The sequence below is a fragment of the Trichoderma aggressivum genome, assembly GCF_033847375.1.
Source record: "Trichoderma aggressivum f. europaeum strain CBS 100526 chromosome Unknown scaffold_018, whole genome shotgun sequence".
Classification (NCBI taxonomy): Eukaryota; Fungi; Ascomycota; class Sordariomycetes; order Hypocreales; family Hypocreaceae; genus Trichoderma; species Trichoderma aggressivum.
In genome coordinates, this window is record NW_026946384.1 from 142,043 (window position 1) to 159,559 (window position 17,517).

A 17,517-nucleotide genomic window follows, 5' to 3' on the forward strand; every position below is an offset into this window, starting at 1 on the left:
GGCTGTACCGTTTCCGTCACGGACTTCAGACACCGTGGAGGGTTAGCAAGGTTCCACGATACCACCTCTTCCGTTACCTGAAAAAAAGGCCGCGGATTATTGGGCGGAACAAAGACAAATAGTGCGTCGGAAACAGTGGAGCTTGCCCGCACTCGAGACGACTCCTCCGCATGGTGAACTTGTGCCTGTTCAGTCTGCTGACTGATGGAGTTATCGAAAGCATCGCCAATATCTCGCAGGGCTTCATCGTCCTCACTGTAGGTATATAGTGTGTTTGGGAGTCAAAGGTATCGAGACTGGCTCATTCATCATTTCCATCTCTCTGCTCATCAAGCTCGTGGCCGTTTGTTCTTTTCTCAGCCGCCTTTTACCCCATCTCGACTGCAGAGATAATCAAAAATCAACTTTGTATCAGCGCCAACGTCTTTAATAAAGAGGATCTATAAAATGGCCTTTGCAGGCAAGGTCTACGCCGTCACTGGCGGTGCCAGCGGAATCGGACTAGCCACGGTGAAGCTATTGGCTGAGCAAGGTGCCATCGTGTGCTTCGCAGACGTCAACACAACCGCCCTGGCAGAGGCCGAGGCTTACCTGAAGGAAAAGGGGGCAAAGTTCACAACAACCAAGGTAGACGTATCGAAAAAGGCAGAGGTAGAAGGCTGGATCGAGGGCATTGTCAAGACGTTCGGACAGTTGGATGGCGCCGCCAACATTGCGGGCATCATCGGCAAGCACCACTCCATCCATTCGGTCGGGGAACTGGATGACGACGAATGGGACAAGATCATCGCGGTGAACCTGACCGGGTGCATGTACTGCATGAGAGCTGAGCTCCGAAATATCAAAGACGGTGGCTCCATTGTCAACATGGCCTCGATCCAAGGCATTACGGGTAAGTGGCCATTTTCGGTTACATGATTTCTTTTACGCATCATCTGACGCCTAGTCATTCGACAGGTCTGGCCTACCACGGAGCTTATGGTGCCAGTAAGCATGGGGTTGTTGGCCTGACTCGAATAGCGGCCAAGGAGTATGGCAAGCGGGAGGTGAGGGTGAATGCAGTGGCCCCTGGATCAATCTACACACCAATGATGCAGCAGTCCTGGGACGCGACTGGACGCCCTGCAGACGCCCCTTTTGATGATCCCACCGCATTCCAGAGGCAAGGGAAGCCAGAGGAGGTTGCCAAGGTTGTTTTGTTCTTATTGGGCCCTGACAGCACCTTTGTCAGTGGTAGTGTGTACTCGGTAGATGGTGCATGGATTTGATTAAAAGGATGTGACATCAAAATCATATGAGTTTTGGGCTATTATACAGGATATATTCACGTGATACTTGAGCTGTCAGATATCCTTTCTTTGATATTCTCTGACAAATGCCCAGTGAATAATGTTGGACCATCACTTGACTCGACGAGTGTTCACATTCCGCTAATGACAACCCGCTCCATGACTATTGAACTTTGCCTTTGCATTAAAAAGGTCCGACAAGAGTGGCAAATATTATCAAACAATTACAAAATGCCCTGTATCTTGGTGTATGGCCAGTTACATCAGTGTCCACCCCTTCTTACCCAAAACTGCTAATAGGTAGGCACATGTATCTTGCCACTTATGAGAGGCGAAAGCTGTCTTCAACCTAAAGAACTTTTGTTCCGAGATTTCATTAGCCAGTTACACTATTGGCGTTTTGATGAGTATTTCTTTTCCTTTGTTTCAAGAAATCATACAAGAATAAATCATGCATCTGCTGGAGCATTGGCCCTGGCAGGTTGACTGATCTTAGCGCCTCTCTCGACCACCAAGGGCATCTCTCCCAACTGCTCAACTTTCAGCTCGGAGCATTACTCGGCTATTAAGCCGCTCGAATGCAAGAATTAATGAAAGGAATTCATTTTTAATCGCCGTACTCATCTAAACAAGGCTGATGGATGTCGTTGTCGTGCGTGTAAGTGGTGGATTTTCCGACGGAAATACAAATATTCGTTGGTGGAAAACAAGCACCCATTTTCCGCCCTCACTCGATGGCGGCGTCCTCTGTGCCCGCGGCTGGGTTAGCCAAGACGCTGTGCTCTTTAAGGAAAACGAACAAGGCCGCTAATGCCACTGGGGAAGAACGAATCCTTGCTTTCCAACTAGATCTCGCTAACATGGAAGTCGGAGCATTACCTGGCATTGTAATGTACTCGTACGGCCGCTTTGTGGTGGCAAGCAGATGCGGGCCGGATGAACTGAACGTGACTGAGTTGCAGGGGAGTTTGCAAGCTTACCCTTCGGACCGAAGCATTGCACCGGCATGGGTCGGCATTTGGTCAAGACATACGGAAGATATGAGGTGTGAACAGGGTCGTACTGAGGGATGCAACACTGATTTTGCGAAGAACCCAAGTACCTGGATTCTCGTATTTACTACTTGGAGTAGAGAATATAAAGCTGAGCCTCGTACATTTGCTCGTATTCATGTGTTGCCACAGTGGTGGGAGTTTGAAGGCGTTTATGTAGTGTTTAGCATGCTCCGGGGTACAGTAGGTGGACCCAGGATACTCTCGTGATGGCCTGGCGATGTGCTAGCGGAGTACGCATCGGACTTGTTTCCCCTAAACGACTGACTACTCTAATTCCAGTATCATGCGTTGTGCTAGAGAATATGGGTGTAGGCAATGACCTCATCTGTCCAAGGTACGGAGTACCGGGTGCCGTCACAAGCCAAGACAAATTGACAGTCAAACGCCGTGCTCACTGTGAGTTCTTCTAGTATTATCAGCATATTGCATACTCTATATGCCCGAATTGCTACTGTATCTATATGACATCCATCTCTCTATGTCATTTTGTTGAGACTCAAGAAAATTCCCCAAAACAGACCCGCCGTGCTGCCAACTAGCTGCCGGTAGTCAAATGGCACGACACTCAGGTTCAACAGCCCAACGAGGGGCCACACGCGATATCCCGCAATTAGCATGGGCCAGAAATCCTGTATGTTGGTCGTTAGCTTGGTTCTCTCCGTCCGCCGTTGAGACCAGTTCGTCAGTGAACGGTGGAGACTCACATTCTGGATATTGCTCCAAATCTGAGCATTACTCTGGAAGGCCATACCACCCATGAGATATAGAAAGGCTACCGTATTAAGCGGTGCGCTAATCGACTGGTCTAATATGAACTTGATTGCCGTATTAGTTAGATTGAGGCGGTCTTTGACTACGGCCTGGCTGAGCTTTTCCGATGATTTTGAATCCGATTTTGAGTCCGGAGAAGGTTCATCGATAGGTGTCCTGGACGGGAATTTGCGTTCCAGGAATTCTTGCCACTTGTAATTGGGGGGTGTAACAAGAGCTGAATATATGACAAATCGCAGAATGGATTCTAGCTCGACTTCATCGAACGACTTTTTGCTCCGTGTGAAAATAAACAGTCAGTCAACAAAGTCCAGATTAAGAAGACTTCAACTAACCTTGCTCCTGTAGGCGGTGATGCCCTGAGCGCATACTCCAGATAATCCATTGAGCAGCGTGGCCTGGATCGTGGCCTCTGTAACTTTGGAATCCAATATCATGATTGATGACCCCCCTGGTAAGTCTCGAGCAATAACAATAGTCCGCTACGGAGTTCTCAAGGTGAAATTCCAACGGTAAACTGGAGATCCAATGAGGCTATTTGAACGCCGCCACTCGGATATGCCCAAGTGTTTGCCGGGCACACGATATCCGTCAGGCCAAGAAACCGCTGCCACGGGTCGGAGATGCCTCTCGCCTGCAAAATCCAACGAGAAACAGCCAGTGACCAGCGTTGGGCGCCAATGAAGCGGCGCTCCGTAGTCGAGTCTTTAGCGGCAAAGCTGAAGCCACAAACCCCAGCCCTCGTGGCTCACCCCCTGTAGCCATTCCAACATTCAGGTTGGCCGAAAGCCGGCATTACCCCGCGTCACAAGCAGGAGAAATGTTCGGGGTTGGCAGAACGACTTTGTTTGAAGAGCCTTTGGAAACGGATCAGCGATCCGTCGAAAGAGTTGCTTGTTGTGGGGGTTAGCCGATTGTGGGGTATGGGGAGTCTAGATCTCACCATGCCGCCTTGTTGGGTTGAGCAAGGGGTTGGAGCAGGGTCAAACCCTTGGAGAAGAAAAACTTGGAAAGCCGTTGATGGCGGTTGTCATGCAGGTGAGACAATCTATAAAGACCACCAACCTGGACATCCCCAAAGCCGGTGTGAGTCGATCATCAAGAGGTGAGGTGAGCGAGCCAAAAAACCACCACCAAGAAGACCATCCATCTTGGGCGCTTCTCACAATTGTCAATTCGTCTCCTCTGGTGCTTTTCTTAACTGCATTGCAACATCACAACTCCACTGGTCCTGTCGATCTCCAACATGGAAAAGGGCGCCGTGTCCACTCTCCACGAGGAGAGCCTCCCCATTGAGGCGGGGGAAAAGGCTGGGATCAACGAGATCGCGGACAACGCCAAGAACGCCGCCGAGCATGAGCACGAGCTGACGCCGATGCAAGCTGTTCGAAAATACCCCAAGGCTATCTGCTGGTGTCTCCTCATCTCGGCCTGTGTCATCATGGAGGGCTACGACACAAGCTTGCTCGGCAACTTCTATGCGTATCCCGAGTTTGCGAAGCGATATGGAAAATTCAACGAAATCTCTGGCAACTACCAGTTGACGGCGCCATGGCAAGCCGGCCTGAGCAACGCCTCTGGTGTGGGCTCCTTCTTCGGAACCCTTCTCAACGGTTACCTCGTCCACAAGTTTGGCCATCTGCGTGTCATCTCGGGCGCTCTCTTCTTCCTCAGCTGCTTCGTCTTTATCGTCTTCTTCGCCCCTAACACCACCGTGCTTCTGGTGGGCGAGCTGCTTTGCGGCTTCCCCTGGGGAATCTTCGCTACGACAGCCCCCGCCTACGCGTCTGAGGTTTTGCCCATGGCGCTGCGAACCTACCTTACCAGCTGGACAAACATGTGCTTCATCATTGGACAGCTGATTGCGTCGGGAGTTCTGGCTGGATTGGTCAACAACCACACTCAGTGGTCGTACAGAATTCCCTTTGCCCTCCAGTGGTTCTGGCCTGTTGTCTTGGGCCCCATCCTCTTCTTCGCCCCTGAGACTCCGTGGCACCTTGTCCGAGTTGGAAAGATTGAGGAAGCCAAGAAATCTCTCCGAGCTCTGCGTACTAACCCCACTGAGGAGGAGATTCAAGAATCCCTCAACCTCATCATCTACACCAACAACCTCGAGGAGCAACTTGAAGTTGGAACCTCATACTGGGACTGCTTCAAGGGCTTCGAGCTGCGCCGAACTGAAGTCTCGTGCATGTGCATGGTTGGCCAGGTTCTCTGCGGTATTTCCTTTGCTTACAACTCGACCTATTTCTTCCAGCAAATCGGCTTAACCCCTACGCAGACCTACCACCTCAACGTTGGCGGTACTGGAATGGCCCTCTTCGGTACGCTTGTCTGCTGGTTCTTCATCATGCCCAACTTCGGCTACCGAACCACCTACTGGGTCGGGATGGGAGGCATGTGCGCCATCCTCGTCCTCATCGGCGGCTTGAATGCCCGCACCAGCGAACACTCTTTCGCCATGGCTCAGGCTGTTCTCACCCTTGTCTGGACTCTCATCTTCCAGCTTTCCGTCGGCCAACTTGGATGGGCTCTCCCCGCCGAACTCGGATCCACTCGTCTGCGCCAGAAGACCATCTGCCTTGCCCGAAACTCATACGCCATCACCGGTGTCGTTTCTGGCGTTCTCCAGCCTTACTTCATGAACCCCTCCGAATGGAACCTCAAGGGCTACACCGGCTTCGTCTGGGGTGGCACTTGCTTCTTGATGACTGTTTGGGCTTACTTCCGTCTCCCCGAATCCAAGGGCCGCACTTATGAGGAGCTTGATGTCCTCTTCGCTAGAAGGGTTCCCGCTCGCAAGTTTGCCAAGTACAAGATTGATGCCTTCAACGAAGACACCTTGGCATAAACGTCTCATTTTGTTCAAAGGGGGTAGGGTTTTGGGTAGCGCGCGCTGTCAGCCATGTAGGGGGAGACGCGCCTCTGAGCGGAGAAGGGATCATGATAACATGGATGCTAATTAGTACTATATCGAATGTACGGCGAGTCATTGGACTATTCCTTGCTAGCGAGACCATGTGCATTTTAGTGTTTGGGAATGTTTCGGTATGATTTTCGCCGCTTATGATGCCGCTTCTCGTCGAGAATGGCGATGGGGTGTGGGGTTTCTTAGCCACGGCAACTTATTTACTCTAGTTGTTCAGATTTAATCAAAAATGTTACGATGCATGTTTTCATGACTTATAATTGAGTTATTTTATACGTTGGCGTAATATCACATGCAAATAAGCACCGGGTATGGAGGCTGTCATGTATAACATTATGTGTGAGTTATATGTCTGCCTAAACTAACTTGTAAGCCAGAAAGCGCAAGGAAACTTGAAGCATAAAGACGTAATTAAACGTCCGAGCCGGAGAATAGTATGTACGAAACCTCCCTTTTAGTTCTTACATAGCCTGAGGATAAGTCCTCCCTCGTACTGGGCTCTGAACTGTCTTGAAACCCATGCTCCGTAAGCAGACCCCGTCTCACAACCCTGCATTACTCACCGCAGGATAGTCGTGCCATTGATACTCGTCGTATATAGGCAACTCCTAGGATGAATACTATCAATTGCGATTTACCAGAGTTGAAGTTTTTTCTTTTCCTAGCATTTAGAAACGGCGTCTCTTATTATCCACACTGATATCCGGCGAACGCGGAGAACAGCCCTACTCGTATTGAGCCGCCGAGAGCCACAGTTCCACCCGCTTCCATCTTCTTAGGAGCCGAGTCTGGAGTTGGTTACCCTGTCCAAGCGCGGGGAACTTTTGCCGCCGGCATATGCAAGGTTTTACATAATGGCCTCTCGCAATCTGAGAGGTGAGGAAAACAAGCAGACGTGCCCATGTCTTGTTTGGTTGGCGCGAAGTGGCCAGGAACAACTGCAAGTTCATGTACTTGGTGGAATAATAAAGACAACTAGCAGCACGCTAGCCGTAGCAAATCCAATCAGCCGCGTTCAATGTTGTTTGTCCCTGTTCCCTCGTGTGTGCCAGTGGCTAAATACGTGCATGGTATGCCAATCCTAGGCAGATGCTGGAACCGCCCACATCACGCGAGGTTTTGCGAACTGATTGCATGTATGTATGTATCTACTGAAGCAGTTCTTTTCAAAACACCGCCGGCCCGTCAGATTTCCCGGCAGCATTGCCCAATGCATAGCCGTCCTTCTCCGTCCGTGTCCCGGAAGTCAGTCCTGTTCGGATATCAACGCTCAACATGGACGGGTACATGATATCCGTTGCCGATCACGACGGCGCACACGCACACCCGTCGACGCCTCCGCGCCAGGCGGGTAGAGACCACAGAGACTCGAAGCGGATGCGGGTGACGCGTGCCTGCGACAGGTGCAAGAAGTGAGACGAGACGCCATCCATCCCGAAGAGCACGGCACCCCTTGACGTGTCTCAGCACTCGGCCTCAGAGCATTCCCCCACTGATACCAAGCACAGGAGAAAGATTCGCTGTACGGGATTGCAGCCGTGCCGGCTATGCATCGAGGCCAATGCAAGCTGTACATACGATGCCGCCTACACTCGCGGCAGACACGGCGCCATGGCCTCTCGCCGGAGCAACCGCGCCTCTCCGCCGCCGCCGCCGCCGCCGCAGAGCGAGCAGCAACACCATGAGCGCCAGCAGTCCGAGTCATCGCGATGGCACGCCGCCAACCGCCAGAGCCCCGGAGTGAGCCGGCAGCAGCAGCAGCAGCAGCAGCCGTCCAACGGCGACCCTCCGGACTCTTACTCTGCCCTCGGAGACCCCACACAGCCCGGCACAGAGCCGTTATCACGGGCCTCTCCGGAACCTGTGCAGACCGATCTCGAGGGCCACTATGTCGGGCCATCCTCCGGAGTCTCTTTCCTGCTCAGGATTCAAAAGCGGCTAGACCAGTTCGTGTCGTTTCCGCAAGGATCCTCCATCTTCACCTTTGGCGATGCTCCCCTGCCCTATCTTGACTCGCTGCAGACGGAGGCGCCGTACTTTGACCCAACCCTGTATATGATGCTGTCTAGGGGCGATACCACGCGTCTCGTCCAGAGGTACTTTGACTTTGCCGTTCCCGTGGACAGGTTCCTCCACCAGCAGACCATAGAGACGTGGCTTGACGAGCTGTATGAGACCAAGGGCAAGATGCACAACAGCGAGGATGCATCCACCCGGACGGCAGTCTTGTTCATGGTGTTTGCCCTTGCCCAGGCGCACATGAGTCCGCGGCCAACATCTGATGATGCCGACCTTAGGTATTATCATTCTCTTGTGACCCTACATGGAATAGATTTCTAACCTGCCCCTAGCGTTCGGTATTTCCTTGCCGCACATCAGCTGTTATCAAGAGAGCAGGGAGCTATCCGCCTGGCGAGCATCCAAGCCCGACTGCTGCAGTGCCTCTGGCTCCTGTCCGAGTCACGGATAAACCATTGCTGGAACCTCTTTGGAACTGCTGCGCGCCTTGCCTATGCCATTGGCTTACACAGGAAGCGCCATGCTGATCGAATCGACCGTATCGAGGTAGAGTGTCGACGAAGGACATTCTGGAGCGCATACGCGTTGGATAACTATCTTAGCATGGCTCTTGGAAGACCACGGACGTTTCATGATGATGATATAGACCAGGAGCTACCATCGTGTGTAGATGATCACCAGATTTATGCCGATCACATCAGACAGGGCAGCACCCATGGACAGTCGGTGATGCTGGGGCCAGTCGCATATGCCAAGTAAGTCAACATCTTTCCCAATTGCTCTCATGAAAGCTAACTAGTATGGCAGGATGTCGCGGATATTGAGCATGATTCTTCGCAACGTCTATTCTATACACACAACCTCGCGAAATGACAAGCACGCCTTTGCAACCATCCATACAAAGGAACTTGTCGAGTGGCGAGCAGACGTCGCTCATTTTCTGGACCCGGTGACCAACATGCCCCTGATACCCATCTTTCAACGCCAGAAGAATGTCTTAAATCTGGCCTATTGGCACACCATGATCCTCACTCACCGGCCATTTCTGCTTCGCAACTTTGCACAGCTGCAGAATGGCAGCCGGCCGCGACGTGATGACCATGAATTTGAATCGCGTATAGAGCAAAGCATTCACGAATGCCTGCAAGCGGCCACAAATATTACTAAAACAGTTAATGACATGTACCAAGGAGGTCAGCTTTTCCGAGCATACTGGGTAAGTCACAGTTGGTTTTGTGTCATAACTGGGGACTGCTTAACTAAGATATCATAGTTCACGTCGTATTTTGCCTTTTCCGCGGCGGTCATTCTCTATGTTTACACTATCCAGAAGAGTAACGAACCTGAAGAATCATATTCCGTTTATCTTGCGGCCGCGACTCGCTGTCAAGATCAGCTGTCCAATCTCACGGAAGACGGGTCTCTGATCGCACGGTACTGCTTGGTCCTGGAAGAGCTACGCCTCGAGGCGCTGAGACAGACCAAACAGGGCCAGATTAATAATGCGCGCTCGCCAACACAAAGACACGCCGCTGCAATGACAAGTAACGGCAATGGAGCCGATACGTTTGGAACAACTGACGATGGGACAATGGTTACGGAGCTGGGGGCGAATATGACGGACATGGGGGCTATTGGCGATATCTACGTGACTCCTACCGATTCTCTCGCCGAGATGACAGGCTGGGCTCAGTTTGATGCAATGGTCAGCGTGTCTATGGACGGATACCAGCTGAATATCTAATGTAGGCCATCGCTACTGTGATCTAATCTAATATTTTCATGTATTTATGAGCTATGCGTACGAAGTAATAATATCCACACTCTCTATTAACGCAGCTCTCCGCCCCAACGCCGACTCAGCCCTTTCGCTGAACGGCTTCAACAATCCAATTAATCCGTCCATCTTCTGCAATCTCCGCAAACATAAACGTCTCAGCTGGCATCTGCTTGCCATCCTGCAGCGTCGTCACCGACGCATGGCGCTCCGCAAGCTGGTTCCCATCACGCAAGAATTGTACCGTCGTGAGATCGACGTCCAGCTTCATCTCGCGCAAGCGACGCATGTGCGCTACAAAACCGCCAAAGTCGTATTTCTCATCACCCGCATTGAATTTGAACTCGGGAGTGAAGATTTTCGAGAGGTCTGCTTCGGTGTCCTCAGGGTTGCCGTGGAAGAGGCTTTTGAGGGTGGCTTGGTATGTTTCTGGCTTATCGGCGAAGGTGGCGCGCGAGGGCATTGTGGGCAGATGGTGAATTAAAGAATATGCTTTTATCGTCTGTGATTGTTGTTTTATAAGGAATATTTGAGAGTTGGTGAAGTTATGGTGGCAAGTTCATTGCGCTTTTATGTCTGGTGTAAATACCGGTGCCTGATTATTAGTTTCGTCATTGAGAGAATTCTTGGTAAATTCTTGGTAAATTCTTGAAGGTTTGGCTATAAAGCGCCATTTTAGAATATTTCTGCCTAGATATAGATATCGAAATTTTCTAGGAGAGACTGAAAAGCGCGTCTGAGAATAGAGCTGCCTTTGGGTAGTGTATTGAACAAAAGGCTGCGACTCAACCTCAAGGAAGAACGACGCATATAGGCAACCAAAGTAAGCATTAGGCATCGATGGAATGGAACTCACAACAGGGAGTATATGCTAATTACTTGCACATAAGTAGTCTATACATTTTTAGGTGAAATGGCGCATCATATAAGATATTCTTCCATTCCTCTAGTTTTGATCCTCTCAGTTCGTGAACTAGGGGTTATGAAATTGATAGTTTGCTATTGAGCCGATCTGCAACATTGTCGCTTCCAAGAAACTAGTGCAAGACTTGTAGCTCGTATTTGAGGCGTGATAATGCTATGCGCGGAGGATGCCAAACATTACAACTAGTCCTTTCCCTTTCATCGTTGCCTTCATCACTATTGTTGAGTATGATTACACGTGTGTTGTCAGAGAGGCCGTCGTTTTGGAAGTTCGTCTCTAAGAAAAGAATTTAATATTCCGAGTGCAAGTTAGCACGAAGAAAAGCTCTATTACGGGCAAGTAGGTATGTATATAAGTCTAAAGTTCAAATGGATTTCCTGCTTCTACCCACTGATCCTCCTCTTTTAGGTCTGGCGACCTTTGTACAAGTCAAATAGTCCTCATAGGCCATCCATCCATTATCTCCACGGTTCGGCCACAGCACGTTTTCGGGCACGGGAAGCTGTTATAGACCGCTTACACACAGCAGGCACAGAGACACTAGGCTTCTAGCTAGCGAAAGCTATATCTCTTGAATTAAACTCCAATTGGAGGAGAGAACGTTGCAGAGAGAGGCATGGTAGCTTGCCTAGAAGGATCGTCTGGATGTGTTAAGGCTCCCGTCCTAGCATGAAAGCGTAGCTAAGGTACGTATTTCATAGAGAGATAGTTTACGCACGAAGTTCTCATTACGTTGTTCTGTGTAATCAAAATCGTAATGAAACGCATTTGTTAGTCATCGCATCGTTTGTGTAGTACCATCATGAATGCTGCAGATGATCAGTCAAAACTGAAGCATACCAAAGACAAACGCTAACGATGACTCACTCACGCAAACACCCAACATCAGACATCCCTCCCCACAAATGCGTCCCGATAGACGGCTCGGGTGCGCCAACCGGTGTGCGATTCTACCCTTTATGGCTAAAGCATCAGCTCCTTCAGGATCAATGAGCTTCATTAGCAGCAGACAACCCTCGGCGGCGCATTTTGAGCTATTCCTCTCTAGATCGAGGCCCGAATCCGACGCCGAGACGGCTTCGGGGTAGGGATTTATACAAAAAGAGAGCGTCGGCTCCGTGGCCGGCTCGATTAAATGGGTATCGTATATTTCCTACTTCTCTCACGGCTGCCGCTAGCACCTTGACTGACTCTGCTACTCGCATCTTCCCCCTTCCTCTCAGCCAATACGCGTGTTAAATACTTACAGGACAAGAGCGGTGCCATTTTCATCACACGACCGTAGTTATGTGATGGGGCTTTCCACCACTTGAGTACCACCTGTTGTAAGCCCAGCTTATTATGCCTTCTCAACATCTCTAGCCACTGTTTCTGGCTCCGTTTGTGTGAGCTGGGCCTGGGACTGGGTAGGCGTCTCTTGTTCCAACATATAAATGTCATCGTCAAGCGTATGGTGTCTAAACCAGAAGACAATAGTCTGGACAAGGAGTGCAATTGCCGGGCCGGCCCAAACCCACTATATTAACAAAGACAGTTAGCCACTCGTTTCTTGCTGTCATACTTGACATGATTTCGAATCAACCTACAATCAAATGCGGGTCGATAATGGCGGGGATTAGGATCTCGCCAAGGGCACTCGACAAAGCGGTAGTGAACAAGAAGAGAGACATGACGACAGACTTGAGATGAGGCGGAGACCGCGCATATGCCATCTCGTACGCAGTCACGTTGCAAAAGAGCTCGGAAATAGCACCCAGGGCAACGTTGGGGATCTGCCACCAGATGTTGATGGGCGACACGTCGTCACAAGTGCTGGCCTGGTAGCCACAGGGGCTCGTCTCATACACTCTCCACTGAACAATGGCACCAATGGCACCGGAGATTGCTGCAAGCAGGAAGCCGAATGTCATACGGCGGATCGGGCCGAACTTGATGCCATATTTGGCCAAGAGCGGATACAGACCGTACGAAAGAACCGGCGCAAGCGCGATGATGACGAGAGGGTTGAAGTTGCCGAGAAGATCAGTCGGCGCTCCATTGTTCGTCATGGACGCACCCTGGTTCGACTGCACAGCACCAACACCTCCATCGTTGATGTTGTAGATGGGAAAGTATAGGAAGATGACACAGGCCTCAAACGTGCGCTGCACATCCAGCACAGACCGGTCAGTCCATGTTACCTGGATGCCGCGCTCTGCCAACTTGGTGGGTGAAACAACAGTCCAAAAGTCCTTCTTCCAAACCTGGAATTTGTTGTACTTGAGACCAGTCCAAACAATCTTGAAGAAGTTGGCCAGCTCAGATCCATTTGGCTTCTTGACGACGAGTCTCTTGTACACGGCCAACAGAAGGAAGGGGAGCAAGAAGTACACGATGCCTGGCAAGAGGAAGGATAACCAGAAGCCGACATATTTCTCAGTGTACGTGGTTGCAATGGCAAAGAAGGCGCCGACGTTGACCATGGCATAGAAGATGAGCATCACCCGTTGAATCGTGCGCTCAGGATCGATGATGACCTTTTCTCCCGTCTTGAGCACCTTGATCACTTGCCGCTGGTTGGTGTACTGATCGATGACAGTCGGTGCCACATTGGGCTTGAAGATACCAGCACCGATGGCCAGAGTGAAGAACGAGACGATGAATGGAGCGAGACCCTTGCCGGCTTTGAGAAGGGATGGAGCAGCACCACCAATCATGATGACGTGGGCAACAGCACCAATGATGACACCGACGAGAATTGTCTTGCTATAAGAGAAGAGTTTCGTCAGCACTTTTCACCTACGATTGGGTTCCGCGCATTAATCACACTCACAATCTTCCGAGGCGCGTGTCTGCGATATAGGCACCGAGGATGGGAAAGACATAGGCCAAGAAGGTGAACAAGGTGCTAAAGGCCGAGGCAAACTGAAGACCTTGGTTCCTAAGTGAGAGAAGACAATTGTTACTCGAGGGGTTCTCTTGAGTGGCCATCGCTTCTGTCACTTACAATGCACCAGCGTGGCCGTTGGGATCGCTCTTTGGGACAGCTCCGCTACCATTGCCGCCCTCGGGGAGAGGAAACTGCATAAAATCGTTGAATACCTGGGTGGCGCCATAGTAACTCGCACGCTCAGCAAGTTCTGCTACACAGAGCACCCAAGAGATGGCAGGAATAGAACCGGGGACCTTGCGGAGGGTAATCTTCTCCTCTGCTGTCGGTTCTCTGCCATCGGGGCTTTCTAGGGAGACCTTTTCGATATCGTCGTGGAGTCTGTCGAAAGTGACGCCGAGCTCCTCGCTCTCGATTGGGGCCGCACCGGAGAGGATCTCCGCGGTGCCACGCTCATGCGTGGGACCGTCGGCGATGTGGTCTGCGTCTGTGTTCAGGTTGTCTGGTGAGCGATGTCTATGCTGTGACTTGTTCCTGGAGGTCAACGCATACTCATCGAGAAGGGACTATCCAAACAATTCTTGGAGAGTTTCGTGGGATTCAGCTGGAGCGGGCTATATTGAAGTTGTCTTTCTCCTCGCCACGATACAGTCCAAGAGCAACAATCATGGCAGCCCTACCATACTTATCTATCACAGAGCGTATTGTATGGACATGCTACACAACCACCACAAGATATGAACACATGCACGCTCTGCACCCCAGCCCCGCCCGCAATAAAAGCGCAAACTCGCCAGGGTGTAACACCATACGTGCATTCTAGGGAGCTATTCCCTATCACGTCTTCCCTTACAAAAGCCGGAGTCGATGAAATCATCTGGCGGGCGAGTCGAGCTTTGGGGGTCAACGCCGAGGCTACCTCTACTTGAGACAAAAGTTCCCAAATAGTATATTGCTGCGATTGCTTTTCGATATGATGGGGTGAATCAACCCGATTGCGTGCCTTGGCGAAGAGATGACCATTTTACGGATTATTGCATTTCCCTGTTTTGACAAGGCGCAGTGGAATTGCATCACTCTCGTCCCTCGCCTTCTACATGGCCATGCGTCGTAGGTTCTATAGCTCCGGGATAACATATGCAATCGATGTTCCGAAAGCGCCAAAGTAGCTGCAATGCCGCATCACATATACATGTCAAACCATAACTATGGACGACGAAGAAGGGAGGGAGAAGAATGAGGGCCAGAACTCACCATCAGCATACCTCTCTCTCTCTCTCTTATCACGCCCCAGTTCGACCATCTCGGGTGCCCTTGGACGTTGAATATCCCTTTGGGTACACCAGCCAATAATACGTCGGCGATTCCAAGCTTGCTCCAACTCGGGCTATATCTTTACGAACATGATCTTAACAAAGGCCTATTAGATAACCCGCGATTAAGACTTCCGACACAACAGTCCGGCAATCCGGCACCGTACCAGCATTGGCAACATTGGCGCAATCGAGAATCATGGTTGCGACAGCCGCTGATTTGTCGGCCTGACGCACGACGGCAGCACCCCAGCTTTTGCCCTTGTTCATCTTACCGTTTTGGCATCTTGAAAACAGGCCCCTGGAATGGAGGGGAGGCGAGTGGGTGCGGTTGCGTGATAGCATCGTTGCGTGAGGTGCGAGGCCATGCGGGATCTATCAGATTCTTGATAACGAGTATATCGGCCGGAGGACTGGCCCATTACGGATATAAGATCCGGTATTGTCTCCCCGTCATACTTGAAATAGCGACCTCGTTTTCTCGTCTTGCTTTTTGCTGTTGTTTCCGAGAAGCTCTGGTCAAGTTGTTGCTTGATTGTGGACGTTTACATTGCCATTACTTTGCAGGAACTCATGGCCAAAACAGCAACCAGGCAAAAGTCTACCAAAGGCGCCTCGACCAAGATCCCAGTGATGGACTTCATCTCTCACGAACTGACTGAGACTTGACCCCGCAAAGTCCCGCCCAACGGTCGCTCTATACGCGCACTTACTTTATACGACTGATAGTAGTAGTATGGAATCTTGCATGCCTTGATTCCTCTCCACAGACATTATCCGCGCGTTTCCCCATTGGGTCCCATGATTTCTACAAGAAGTTGGTTTGGTTCGGGGCGATCATCCAACCAAGACACAACGTGAGTGTGGGGGTTTTAAGCGACGGCGGATGAACTAAATCCATGGGCCTCATTAATGGCGCAGATGAGATAAACTGGAATACGCTGCGCTATTGATCAGATAACCGTAAGTGTTGCGCCTTGAACGATGAAAGAGAAAAGGTTGTTGGGCCTCTCTACAGAGTACTTGGAGGTTATACGGTGTACTCGTAAGCTTGAATAGGAAAATGCAGTGCATATTTCGTCAAGCTAGGTACCTACCTTACGTATCACCCGAGACTATACATGATAATAGTGGTAAGAAGAAGAAGGTCGCAAAACAGCGAGTTTGCGAGACACCAACGGACGTCGTTTTGCTTCGAGTAGCAGATGCCGCTCCTCCGCACATGTTTCACAACTTGTTCTGTACCGGGTGTGAAAGTGACTGCGTCTGAGTGAGAATGAGCGAGTATGAGTAGGCTTTACGGAGTAGTCCGCAGAAATGTCTTAATTGCTGCTCTTTAAAAGGTTCATTCATCAACTATTGATCATGTACGTAATTCACATGGATTCTTGGGAAACATCTTGGGCAAGCGGAGAGTTTTCAGTAAAGGACTATAGCGAAACTTTTTTTTTCCATCGAATATATTCTTCTCGAACCCATCTCATCATTACCTAGCCTTTACTGTTATGCTGTATCCCCTCCACCACTTCTGTAGATTCAGAGGCTCGGGAAGGGCCACACGAATCCCACTCAACTCGTCTGGGCGCCAGTTGCATAGCTCATCTCCACCCTAGACGTGATTACTATCGCCTATACATGCATTGAAGCTCTCCTACTTTGGATCTTTGAATCCACAAGCGGGGTATCGTTCTGCAACTTCCCGATTTCATAACAGCATTTGAAGACCGCATGTAGTTTGCGTTACCCACACCTATGTCGCCGCTCATTCAGGTATGCATGGCATTGCTTAGATCGGTGTCATGTACAAGGCAAATGTCATGGAGTTGAATCTGAAGCGGCAGAAGACAAAAAGACAACAAGACACGGGATCTGTAGGGCGAACCATAATCATGACGCCTCGCCTCAGAGTCACCCTTCCATTTCCATACTTGTGCAAAACACCAATTGCTATTGAAGCAAGCACAATACACTGGTTTGGCTCGACCCTTTTTCTGAAACTCATGGACCCTCCAGCCTCTTTCACTTCCGCGGATACTTCAACGCTGCTCATCGGCCGAGTCCTGCAGCTTCAGCTACGCCATACAGCCTTGATGTCCTAATCCTCATGAGTCTTTGCAGACGTTACAGCACCAACGTCCTGCGCATACTCCAACGAAAATGCCACCCACTCGAATCAAGAGCAGGGTACTCCTCGCTGGCTTTTCAGTGGCAAAAAGCTCGGACTCTACTCCGTCAATAAAAGGTAGACGCCTGTTGCCTAACAAAGGGCTCTATCACGCACGGTGCACTCTGATATTCAGCTTCAGACGGCTAGCGACGTAATCGGACACTGCTTTTTCCCACTCTTGCATTGCTTTGCAGCGTGAATATGAAACACACAATAGCTCCTCGCCAGCTTCTCAAAGGATCTTTCTGTAACCGTCCGATGGCCGAAATCATTATACACGTACCTACCTCGAGGTGACATACTGTAGTAGATATAGGAGGTAAGTCAAAATGGGTAAGTGATGCATACGACATTTTACCCTCTGTTTGAATCCACCAAAGTCATCATGCTGCAAATTGGTCAA

At 50.4% G+C, this 17,517-nt stretch overlaps 6 protein-coding genes across 6 annotated transcripts; 3 read left to right on the forward strand and 3 right to left on the reverse strand.

Moving 5' to 3' along the window:
• Nucleotides 1–447: 447 nt before the first annotated feature.
• Triagg1_5230 (uncharacterized protein) lies at nucleotides 448–1,268 on the forward strand (the record flags this gene model as incomplete). Its single annotated transcript, XM_062899722.1, has 2 exons — nucleotides 448–892; nucleotides 958–1,268. 2 exons carry the CDS (start codon nucleotides 448–450, stop codon nucleotides 1,266–1,268), a joined length of 756 nt encoding a protein of 251 aa, XP_062755704.1.
• Nucleotides 1,269–2,637: 1,369 nt separating this feature from the next.
• Triagg1_5231 (uncharacterized protein) lies at nucleotides 2,638–3,500 on the reverse strand (the record flags this gene model as incomplete). The annotated part of the gene is made up of 4 exons (XM_062899723.1): nucleotides 2,638–2,750; nucleotides 2,865–2,973; nucleotides 3,049–3,391; nucleotides 3,451–3,500. 4 exons carry the CDS (start codon nucleotides 3,498–3,500, stop codon nucleotides 2,638–2,640), a joined length of 615 nt encoding a protein of 204 aa, XP_062755705.1.
• An 861-nt stretch (nucleotides 3,501–4,361) lies between these two features.
• Triagg1_5232 (uncharacterized protein) lies at nucleotides 4,362–5,966 on the forward strand (the record flags this gene model as incomplete). The annotated part of the gene is made up of 1 exon (XM_062899724.1): nucleotides 4,362–5,966. The coding sequence occupies one exon, from the start codon at nucleotides 4,362–4,364 to the stop codon at nucleotides 5,964–5,966; it is 1,605 nt and encodes a 534-aa protein (XP_062755706.1).
• Nucleotides 5,967–7,319: 1,353 nt separating this feature from the next.
• Triagg1_5233 (transcriptional regulator family: Fungal Specific TF) lies at nucleotides 7,320–9,807 on the forward strand (the record flags this gene model as incomplete). The annotated part of the gene is made up of 5 exons (XM_062899725.1): nucleotides 7,320–7,456; nucleotides 7,553–8,341; nucleotides 8,396–8,818; nucleotides 8,871–9,279; nucleotides 9,337–9,807. 5 exons carry the CDS (start codon nucleotides 7,320–7,322, stop codon nucleotides 9,805–9,807), a joined length of 2,229 nt encoding a protein of 742 aa, XP_062755707.1.
• A 115-nt stretch (nucleotides 9,808–9,922) lies between these two features.
• Nucleotides 9,923–10,303, reverse strand: Triagg1_5234 (uncharacterized protein; the record flags this gene model as incomplete). The annotated part of the gene is made up of 1 exon (XM_062899726.1): nucleotides 9,923–10,303. The coding sequence occupies one exon, from the start codon at nucleotides 10,301–10,303 to the stop codon at nucleotides 9,923–9,925; it is 381 nt and encodes a 126-aa protein (XP_062755708.1).
• Nucleotides 10,304–12,104: 1,801 nt separating this feature from the next.
• Triagg1_5235 (uncharacterized protein) lies at nucleotides 12,105–14,190 on the reverse strand (the record flags this gene model as incomplete). Its single annotated transcript, XM_062899727.1, has 5 exons — nucleotides 12,105–12,281; nucleotides 12,352–13,510; nucleotides 13,578–13,685; nucleotides 13,752–14,136; nucleotides 14,187–14,190. The coding sequence occupies 5 exons, from the start codon at nucleotides 14,188–14,190 to the stop codon at nucleotides 12,105–12,107; spliced, it is 1,833 nt and encodes a 610-aa protein (XP_062755709.1).
• Between the last annotated feature and the right edge of the window lie 3,327 nt (nucleotides 14,191–17,517).